Here is an 11,344-nt window from a genome sequence, read left to right as displayed (position 1 = left end):
TATCATTCTTCTGGGGCATGGCTGTCACTTTAATTGAGTCGTTGACTATTGAATATTCAAGTATGTGCTGCACTCGGCTGCATGAGCCAATCATGAATGCTGTGCGCTGTCATTGGCTGAGCCATGGAGAGAGAGGAGCGCTGTGCTGTGAGGGGCTGGGGGCGGAGGGAGGGGGGGAGGGAGGGGGGCTCTCCATCTCCTCTGCGCTCTCTCTCATTCAACCTCTGTAGTCAGCAGAACGAGAGGCTGAGGAGAGCAGCGCAGCATCCACGGCTCCAGCATCCTGCCGAGGACTCTGCTCCATGGAGGAGAAAAAGGAGAAGTGTAGGGGAGAAAAAAACCATCCGCAGCCGAGGAGAGACTGAAAGAGGAAGAGACGCACGGAAGGAGTAAGAGCGGGAAATGAAAGGAATTGAGGGAACATCGCTGCCTGTGAGAGGACCACTGCAGCTGCACTAAATCTGGGGCTGTCAGGCCAACCCTCAGCAAAGCAGTGAGTGAGAGAGGAAGAGGAGCAGAGGAGGAAAAGGAGTGATTTTAAGGAGCTGATCTCATCGTACTGGACGGGCAGATATGGAAAGCCAAAGAGCGTCTGAGTCAGCGGATCAAACTTCACACAGGAAAAGTGCTTTTGGATCTCCAGTGTGAACCTGAGTGAAGTAAAGGGAGAACAGAAGAGAGTGCCCCCCTGCAAGGTGAAACCTCTTACTCTGCTGTCCTGTCCCCCTCTGTCCCCCCTCCACCTGCCTGCTCCTGGTGAATGTCTTCTCTGCATGCACTCGCACTGCTCGGCAGTTGAACACACTCATGGTCGATGCCAAAGGAAGGAACATGAAATGTCTGACTTTCTTCTTGATGCTTCCCGAGTCGGTGAAAAGCAAGTCGAGTAAGAGCTCCAAGAAAGGGAACGCCAGCGGGAGCTCCAAGCTGCCCCCGGTCTGCTATGAGATAATCACTCTGAGGAGCAAGAAGAAGAAGAAGATGGCAGCGGACATTTTTCCCACCAAAAAGCCGGCGTCCACCACCACCACCACCACCGTGCAGCAGTACCAGCAGCAGAACCTGAACAACAACAACACCATACAGAACTGCAACTGGCAAGGACTCTACTCCACCATCAGAGAGAGGTAGGTGTAACTGAGCGGCCCGTTTTCTGAACCTGAACTGTTTGGGTACAAAACAGGAAGGATGTCGTTTAAAATTCTAAAAGTTTGATGAGAATTTGGTTTTGTTTTATGTTTTATGAGGCAATAAAAACAAATCAAAAATCACTTCTATACGGTCTTTAAGCTTGCATGTGTAGCTCTTTGTGTGTGTGTTTGTGAGTGTGTGTGTGGGTCGGTGTGAGCAACAGTGGGTGTTCCCCCTGCCCTACCCTGGATCTGCTGGGGGGGGGGTATCTGCGTTTACTGCCCCTCCTGCACACTTTGCCGCTCTGTCATAACAGAGGGCGGACGAGCGGCTGCATGCGTTTGATTTGCACAACAGGCAGAAGCTGCTCTGCACTAAAAGCTAAATATTTACCTTGGCCTATCAGCAAAAGACCCCCCCCCCCCCCACCACCCCCACCCTCCAGCTGTCCACGATGAAACGGACGCTTTGTTGTCTGTCCAGAACATCATGGGGCTGTTTACCCACCTCTGTGACATGTTCCTCTTGCTCAATAATATATATGAACGCAGCGTTATTGTTGGGCCCGTTCTCTCACTGCGGGGGGTTTCCATCCACCTCATTGTCTGCTCGGTCTTTATTTATGTACACAGAGTTTAAGAAAGGAGAAGTCTTTGAGTCTTAAGGTTAGTTTTTCAGGCTGTGACCCAGACTCTCTTAGGGATCACTCGTCTGATCTAGATGAAAAAATAATCTTAAATCTATCTTTTAGGAACGAGGACACTTCACTAAATACTCTGTTTCTACCTGTTAGAGAAGCAGGAGGGATCACTATTACATGGATTAACCAAATAAAGAAGTTTGTGCTCACATTAAACATAAATAAATGAGACTATGTGCATCAAATCTTACTTTTAAAATAAGCTTTAGTCCTCTTTTCTTCTTCTGGCATGAAACAAATGTGCTAACCCAGATATGCAAATGAATTCCTCTTTTTCTTCTTTTCTGTCCCTTCCTTCTCAGAAACTCAGTAATGTTTAACAATGAGCTGATGGCAGACGTTCACTTCGTGGTGGGTCAGACGGGACGGACTCAGCGGCTGCCAGGACACAGAGTAAGACTTCCATCGACCAATGAGAAAATCACATCAGAAAGGGAAGGAAATGAAGAAACAAACAAGCGAGCAATCAGTCAGCCCTGCAGCCCCCGTGTTGCTCGTATCATATCCGAGATCCTTTGTGCTCCGCTCTCACTTCCGCACCATGTGTCTTTTTTGAGACAGTCTTCAATTATTTATGTAAATGAGGCTGAGGGGTGGGAGGCGGGGAGTGGGAGACGGAGGACGGGATCTCCTCCTCAGCAGTCATCTCAAAGAAAAGGATCGTCTTTGTCTCTGCTGTGGTTCACAGGCAGCTCTGCAATCACTCAACTTTTAATCAAACACCTCCAGCAGCACGGAGAGCGCTGCGCCTCTCATCCGCTTCATTAGATTTCACTTTTCTGAGAGACAGAAGCAGGACTCTAAAAAGCTCTGATTTGTCTCTGTTATCATTTAGCTCGTGTTCAGGCTGTTTTTTGACAGATGTGAGCTGCAGGTCCACACGGCTTTCTTTCCTCAAAGGGGGGCGTCTTCAGGGCCCTCATGAAAAGATCTCTTATCAGGCCCCTCCACTACATCCTGAGGCAGCCCTGACACATTAGATAACCATCACACATGATGCAATAAAAGGTTAAAGGTCGAGTTAGTGGAAATGTACGTTTCAGTTTGTAAACACAAAATCCAAACTGGCCCCTCCTCCTGAGCTCATCCTCCCCAGAAGCACAAACTCACTGCAGGAAGTGTTAGCTGCTTGTAGCTACACTGCAAGCTACAGCGCGCTAGCACAAGCTAACTGTGTTTCTCACCTGCCTTTCCAACAGGAAGCAGACCAACTCCACGACTACAGGTGAAAGTTAACGCCCCTCCTCCTGGGCTCATCGCCCCCCAGAAGCTCTCACTCCCTGCAGGATGTAGTGTGTATGTTTACTGCTTGTAGCTACACTGCAAGCTAACACATGCTAGCACAAGCTAACTGTGTTTCTCACCTGCCTTTCCAACAGGAAGTAGACCAACTTGGGTGAAAGTTAATGCCCTCCCCCACTTAAGACGCCCATGCCACCCTGTGACCTCGTGTTTTCCAAGATCTTCTCATAAATGATTCATTTAGAGTCGTCGTTGCCCCGCCCCCTCTAAAAGCCCATTATTCTAACAACCACTTGAATGTGATTATAAAATCCACATTCAATCTTGCAAGTGATTATGCAGCCATGAATTTAACCCTCGTGTCCATCCCACATGTGCTCTCAGTCAGTCGGGCCCTGCACGGGTCTTTATGTGGACCCAGACTGTGATTGGTAGCTGCAGAGCACTTTATGCATTTATAGCGAGCAGTTAGCGGAGGGAGGACATCGAGGATGACTCGACTGCACTTTATGCTGAGACATTATGCCGACGGGATCAAATGACGTTCAGGGCTGCAATCTTTATTGTGTCCATTTGGCAGGAAGTCAGATATGCATTATGATTTAATTCACAGAGTTATATCCCGACAAGATGGAGGACGAAACCTCGGAGCTAACGCCCGTAATTAATGTGAACTTGTGTGGAATATACGGGGTGAAAAGGTGACGCTGATCTTATTCTAATGTCTGGATTTTATGCACTAGTCTGTAAATCCGAGTGAGAAAGTAGCCGTCTTCCAGCTGCCCTTCGACTGAAAAAATCCAGACATATATTTGACACTTTAACAACAACAACAACAACAACAACAACAACGCCATTGTTTTTAAAAATACTTATTTGCGTGGTTTATTTTAGAACGGGTTCATTGAAAGTTACTTTGGAAAGTCTGTGCGCCTTTTTGGGAAAATGTATACCACCCACACACCCACCTACACACACTCTTTCTGCACACACACACACACACATAATGTCAAACATGAATGTACCACAGGATAATTACAGAAGACTCGAACGCCACGCTAATTACTGGAACAAAAAGCTAGATGTGTGTTGCGTCTGATTTCATCACAAGTTCAGAAAGTCATTAATTTCAGCAAATAAAAAAAACACAACGCTGCACTCGGTTCAGTTGTGTTATTCAGATTTATTTCCCCTTTTTTTGTTGTTTTTGTTTTCAGGAAAAAAAACTGTGTGGGGGGGGCTCATTATGTGAGGAAGTACACAGGTTCAAACTGGGGCATCGTTCAATGTTCACCATCAGATTTGTGTTTTTTTTGTGTAAAGAGTAAGAGCTACATGTGAGCTAACATCATTAGAGTCATAGTTTAGACTAATCCAGTCGTTAGTTACTCGCCTTCTTCTCACTCCTGAGGAAAAGGATGAGCTGTGTGCACGCTCTCTCTCTCTCTCTCTCTCTCTCTCTCTCTCTCACTCTGGTTTCCTCCTCCTCTCTCCGCAGTATGTTCTGGCTGTCGGCAGCTCCGTGTTTCACGCCATGTTTTATGGGGAACTGGCTGAGAACAAGGATGAAATCCATATTCCAGATGTGGAGCCAGCAGCATTTCTGGCGATGCTGAAGTAAGATCTCTCTCATAAATTTATTTTTTTATTTTTTTATTCTTCACCTTAACTGCCCAGTTCTGAGGTAGAATCATTGTAAAACAAATAATGTTGTCTTTACGGGCAGAGTAAAGTCAAAGTGAAGTCGGATCGGATCTGTTCATCACTTACCCCGCCGGAGAAATGACGAGCTAAACGTCTCTCGCTCCGCAGAGATTAAATCTATATCTGTCTGTTTTCATTTCATCTGTGTCCTCCTCTAACGTTCCTGCTGAATACCTCTGTGTTTTTATTTTACCTCATTCATCATTTCTCCCTCTGCGTTTTACTGTCTGTGTTCTTGCAGCGAGATACAGTAGAGTTTAGTTTAGAGTGCAGGAGGAAGATTATTAACTTCACTCTCTTTAGAATCTCAATCAGTTTTTGAACAAAGTGGCTTTGAACAGATGGTGAAATTAGTTTGCTTAAAGAAGTGTAATTGATACAATATGATAAAATATGATATGGTGCAATTCAACAAGATATGAAACTATGGGATGCAATGTGAAACAATAATAATATTTTTCAAAAACAAGTTACAAAGTGCTTTACAAGGACAGCAAATATAAAAACAGGCAGGTCATAGAATAATAAACAAGGCAAGATTAAGGAATAAAAATCACTTGAAGATATAAAATCCCTTTTTAAAAGAACTGTAAAATACATACAATTCTGTTAAAGGAATTCTAAAAAGTGAAAATAACAATTTAAAATCAACCAAAATCAGGAAACGCTCTCCGGAAAAAGTGTGTCTGAAGAAGAAGTGACTTAAAAGAGATGACTGACTCTGCCGACCTGATCTACAATATGTGATACAATATTCTTCATCGTCCCGAGGGGGATACTTTTTTTTGGGCTCCAAGTGCTGCACAAAGTTAGCCGCCCCCCACAGGAGACTCAATGAATAAAAACAACACAGGTTAATGTCTGTGTTTTTTACAGTCTCATTTTCTGCACCAGCTGTCCTGGACTAACACACAGATGCCTCCGCCTCAACTCTTCCCTGAACTTTTATTTCTGACCACACCAACGGAAGAGAAACCGTCCAGCTCCATCAGAGAGTTTTGAATGTCGGTATCAGGACACGTCTCAGTGAACACACCTTGGCGTCGGTGCGGTGCTCCTCCATTTTGCTCCTTAGAGAGAATATCATGCAAAGCAGCAAGGGCCTCAGGCAGGTCTGCAGGCCAGCAGTGAGTCTCTGGTGTTAGCGAGTGTTAGCGAGTGACAGCAAGTGGCAGCTCACCTTCATGTGGTGTGAAAATGTTTGACCCGTCCTCAGCAGCATGCAAATAATCAACGCCATGGTGCACCTTAACGTTCACTTATCACAGTCACACCAAAGCTACTAAAACGCGGGCAGAAAAAGGTTATTAAAAAAAAGCAGCACAAGAGTCATGGTCGCCATCAGAGCAGCGCCACAGACCGCTCAGATTAGAAGATATTGTCCTAAAAACAGATATCTTCAAATGTTCATAACGCCCTCTGTTCTGTTTCACAGTGTGATCTTCTTTTTGTCAACAGATACATTTACTGCGATGAGATCGACCTGAGTGCTGACACCGTGTTAGCCACTCTTTACGCTGCCAAGAAGTACATCGTCCCTCACCTGGCACGCGCCTGCGTCAACTTCCTGGAGACCAGCCTGAGTGCCAAAAACGCCTGTGTGCTGCTCTCCCAGAGCTGTCTGTTCGAGGAGCCCGAGCTGACGCAGCGCTGCTGGGAGGTGATTGATGCCCAGGCTGAGCTGGCGTTACGCTCCGAGGGCTTCTGCGACATCGACTCTCAGACCCTGGAGAGTATCCTGCAGCGGGAGACACTCAACGCTAAAGAGATAGCGGTGTTTGAGGCGGCGCTCAGCTGGGCCGAGGCTGAGTGCCAGAGACAGGAGCTCACCTCCTCCACTGATAACAAGCGGAAGGTTTTGGGGAAGGCCATGTTCCTGATTCGTATCCCAACAATGGCTCTGGATGATTTTGCCAACGGGGCGGCCCAGTCGGGCGTGTTGACGCTCACTGAGACCAATGACATCTTCCTGTGGTACACAGCGGCCAAGAAACCGGATCTGGAGTTTGTCAGCCAACCGAGGAAGGGTCTGACACCCCAGCGCTGCCACAGATTCCAGTCCTGTGCCTACCGGAGCAACCAGTGGCGTTACAGGGGCCGCTGTGACAGCATTCAGTTTGCAGTGGATAAAAGAGTTTTCATCGCCGGGTTTGGTCTGTACGGGTCGAGCTGCGGCTCGGCAGAATACAGTGCAAAGATTGAGCTGAAACGCCAGGGAGTACTTCTGGGACAAAACCTCAGCAAATACTTCTCTGATGGATCCAGCAACACCTTCCCAGTTTGGTTCGAGTATCCGGTGCAGATCGAGCCCGACACCTTCTACACGGCCAGCGTGGTTCTGGACGGGAACGAGCTGAGCTACTTTGGACAGGAGGGGATGACGGAGGTGCAGTGTGGGAAGGTGACCTTTCAGTTTCAGTGCTCCTCAGACAGCACTAACGGCACGGGGGTTCAAGGGGGACAGATTCCTGAGCTCATCTTCTACGCTTGACGGCTCCACTGCGAGCACTAGACTCATTTCAGTGCACTTATGGAAAATAGAAAATGTTCACTTTGTGCATAGTGTCACTTTCTGTTATCTATTTTGTAACTTAAAAAAAAAACTCTTGATTGGTTTTAAAGTCAGAATTTGGTCCTCTTGAGTTGAACGATATTTACGTTTCTGAGTCCTCAAAGGTAAAAAAAAAAAAAATGTCTTGCACTTGATGTGTAAATATGAAAATATGTAAATTCTGAAATGTATATGATGCCACAAATGGGGTCGATGCTGGCCACAGAAATATCTTATATAATGAATATGCTACGATATGTTTATTGTTTCTATGCTTGCATAGAATGCACATATAGAGCAGCAATACTTCACATTCTGTATCCAACAACAAGCATTTCATGTCAGGACTCTGGATCATTAAAGCATTTCAAAGATTCCAAACTGGAAGTGAGAGAAAACTTCAGATCAGCCTTTTTCACACGTGCTCTCCATGTGAACATGTCGAGAAGACTTCAGGACGTAAACGAGACGATGCAGAAACGAGGATGAAGCAACATGATGCAACACAATTATGACAGTTTTTTGCTTTTATATCAAAGCTACATTTAATTGGATGTATTCAGAGTGTCTGGTGAGCAGAAAAGAGAATGAAGGAGCTTCATTACAGCCAAGATTGGAGCGGTCACCCAAAGGTCACACATTATAAACGTCCTCCCCGACACGCTCACACACACTACATTTTCCTCAATACTCATAATAATAATCAAAATGCAACTAACCCCAACTTCTTGCACAAATCTTACAAGGGGCTAGGAGGAAACATTTGGGGAATATTTGGGTTTTAACACTTGTGTTTGCAGCGCTTTAAGCCAGCGCTTTTCTGCCTGAAGAAACGCTAGGTGTACACAGGGTCTAAGAACATCCTGGTTCCATTTCACAAAGTTTTGCAAACATGAGTTTAATTTGCAGAGAAAGAAGGAGGGGAGAAGACAAAAAATGCAATCGAATTCTATCTGCAGTAATGCAGCATCGCTTGTTGTTTACCTGGAGAACTTTTCACACTTCGCTGTAAGTCACTTGATAGAAGAAGAGGAATGAATCCATAAAAACATGCAGCCAAACTCCTGCACGCTGTCTTGATTGCACAAATACATCGCTAACACTGAAGCCTTGCAGTGAATTTTAGACAGTGTGCAGGAGTTAAGCTGCACTGAAAAAGAAGATATGACCGAATATTAGGTGCCTAGGACTTCTCTTTGTCTTGCCTTGGTATTGAAATCATAGGATTTTTTTCTAGAATCTAATCGAAGCTTAAAGGAGATCTATTATCCTCACTGTCACCATTAATGATGTCACTATGGGACGCCTGCTGAGCAGCATTATGAGATTTGTAGCTCAAAAAACCTCCTTATTTATCTGATACTGGTGTCAGTAAAATCCCTCATTTCAGCCTCTACCTGAAAGCTTCAATTCAGCTGCTGTCTCTTTAAGGCCTGCCCTCCCCTCATGCCCACTCTCCTCTGATTGGCCAGCTCTGTATGACGGCCCCAAGGACATTTGAGTGAGCTTTCAGCTGACTGTGTCCTTGAAAGAGCTGCAGGGGTGGGCGTGACCTACAACTTTGCTCTATGTTTTGCTTTAATACTTCGGCAAGTCTAACAAAGTTCTCGTAATGTCTCGTTTAGACCAGCAGGAAACCACATCCAGGGATTACACCAACAACTGTGTTGCAGAGGTTTAGAACGGACATCGAACATTGTATGATTATATGTTTGAATTTAAAGATGGAGCAGCAGAATAGATCTCCTTTAAAATTCTGGTATTGTTAGTGTGTGATACTCTACATGAAGGCATTTGTATTTGAATGGTTTCAATCAAAAATGCAGTTTTCTTATTAACTGAGCACTGAAGGGGTCTTAGATTAGATCAGATCTGACGGGGGTCTTAGATTAGATCAGATCTGAAGGGGTCTTAGATTAGAGCTGAAGGGGTCTTAGATTAGGGGTCTTAGATCAGATCTGATGGGGTCTTAGATTAGGGAGCACTAGATATAACTGGACACATGACCCCCCCTTGACAGTTTCTCTGTAGCATGTTGCTCTGCACCTGCAGTCCTCTCAGTCACCACAGGCGGCTCAGTGTCATGTTTACCGTGAGCTACAGTCTGAACTCCGCTACATGATGGATTTATTTGTTATGCTTTTGTTTTTATTTTAATCCGTCTGCATTGCAGCACGAGCAGGACAGGCAGAACTGTTCCATCTCATCTGACGCGTACAGCTGATCGTCTGGCCGCCTCCGTTTTGTTTACAGCTAAAGATCGATGATTGATTTGTGTTTTGACGCTGTGTATCTTATAGACTTGAATCCTGTGCACTCTGACCTGCTGTGCACTCTGCACTCTGACCTGCTGAGCACTCTGACCTGCTGTGCACGCTTACCTGCTGAGCACTCTGACCTGCTGAGCACTCTGACCTGCTGTGCACTCTTACCTGCTGAGCACTCTGACCTGCTGAGCACTCTGACCTGCTGTGCACTCTGCACTCTGACCTGCTGAGCACTCTGACCTGCAGTGCACTCTGCACTCTGACCTGCTGAACACTCTGACCTGTAGAGCACTCTGACCTGCTGAGCACTCAGTCCTGCTGAGCACTCTGCACTCTGACCTGCTGAGCACTCTGACCTGCTGAGCACTCTGCATTCTGACCTGCTGAGCACTCTGACCTGCAGTGCACTCTGCACTCTGACCTGCTGAGCACTCTGACCTGCTGAGCACTCTGACCTGCTGAGCACTCTGACCTGCTGAGCACTCTGCACTCTGACCTGCTGAGCACTCTGACCTGCTGAGCACTCTGACCTGCAGTGCACTCTGCACTCTGACCTGCTGAGCACTCTGACCTGCTGAGCACTCTGACCTGCTGTGCACTCTTACCTGCTGAGCACTCTGACCTGCTGAGCACTCTGACCTGCTGAGCACTCTGACCTGCAGTGCACTCTGCACTCTGACCTGCTGTGCACTCTGACCTGCTGAACACTCTGACCTGTAGAGCACTCTGACCTGCTGAGCACTCAGTCCTGCTGCGCACTCTGACCTGCTGAGCACTCTGACCTGCTGAGCACTCTGGCCTGCTGAGCACTCTGACCTGCTGAGCACTCTGACCTGCTGAGCACTCTGACCTGCTGTGCACTCTGACCTGCTGAGCACTCTGACCTGCTGAGCACTCTGACCTGCTGTGCACTCTGTACTCTGACCTGCTGAGCACTCTGACCTGCTGAGCACTCAGTCCTGCTGTGCACTCTGACCTGCTGAGCACTCTGACCAGCTGTGCACTCTGACCTGCTGAGCACTCTGACCTGCTGAGCACTCAGTCCTGCTGTGCACTCTGACCTGCTGAGCACTCTGACCAGCTGTGCACTCTGACCTGTTGAGCACTCTGACCTGCTGTGCACTCTGACCTGTTGAGCACTCTGACCTGCTGTGCACTCTGACCTGCTGAGCACTCCGACCTGCTGTGCACTCTGACCTGCTGAGCACACTGACCTGCTGAGCACTCTCTCACCAATGTGACCATACAGAACCTGCAGGACGAGACGTGGTACAGAAATGCACTGATGTCGGCTCGTTCTTTTTAATGAAGCATTTTTTGAATATGAAAACTGAATATGTTTCCTCATGCAGGATAAACATCCACAGGCTTGTTTGCTGATGACAATGGACGGGCAAACCGGTGTTCATGTCCTGTGTTTACGTGCTGGGAGACCGACGAATGTGTATGATTGTTGATGAAGCAAATAAACAAAACAAAGTGGTACATATTGTTTTTTCCTTTCCCATCTGTGAAAAGTCATAACGCCACTCGCTGCCTCTGATTGTGTGAGGACGGGGACAGATGACGCCCTCTGGCTCAGCAGTGATTTATAGTAACGAGCAGAGCTTGTCTGCTGATTGATGATCCCTGTCTTCATGCTACTTACACTCCCCGCTTCTTTGTCTGTCAAACTACAACGCTACTCCTGCTGCACATCGCATGACAGCCACTCACAACTTTGTCTTTTTTTTTTTTTTATGAGCAATA

At 46.7% G+C, this 11,344-nt stretch overlaps 1 protein-coding gene across 1 annotated transcript; it reads left to right on the top strand.

Annotated features, from left to right (window-relative positions):
* Nucleotides 1-224: 224 nt before the first annotated feature.
* btbd3b (BTB (POZ) domain containing 3b) lies at nucleotides 225-11,080 on the top strand. Its single transcript, XM_020628200.3, has 4 exons — nucleotides 225-1,127; nucleotides 2,134-2,224; nucleotides 4,572-4,690; nucleotides 6,236-11,080. The coding sequence occupies exons 1-4, from the start codon at nucleotides 808-810 to the stop codon at nucleotides 7,266-7,268; spliced, it is 1,563 nt and encodes a 520-aa protein (XP_020483856.1). The 5' UTR covers nucleotides 225-807; the 3' UTR covers nucleotides 7,269-11,080.
* Nucleotides 11,081-11,344: the final 264 nt, after the last annotated feature.

The sequence above is a fragment of the Labrus bergylta genome, chromosome 10 (genome assembly GCF_963930695.1).
Source record: "Labrus bergylta chromosome 10, fLabBer1.1, whole genome shotgun sequence".
NCBI classification, from domain to species: Eukaryota; Metazoa; Chordata; class Actinopteri; order Labriformes; family Labridae; genus Labrus; species Labrus bergylta.
The sequence above is the reverse complement of the archived record's forward strand: the minus strand, read 5'-3'. Positions and strand labels throughout refer to the sequence as shown.

Bases quoted from the DNA above. Each gene is read 5' to 3' on its own strand.
- btbd3b (XM_020628200.3), top strand. From the start codon at position 808: ATGGTCGATGCCAAAGGAAGGAACATGAAATGTCTGACTTTCTTCTTG. The intron at 2,225-4,571 runs GTAAGACTTCCA...CTCTCTCCGCAG, and splicing joins AGCGGCTGCCAGGACACAGA to TATGTTCTGGCTGTCGGCAG. The intron at 4,691-6,235 runs GTAAGATCTCTC...TTTTGTCAACAG, and splicing joins GCATTTCTGGCGATGCTGAA to ATACATTTACTGCGATGAGA.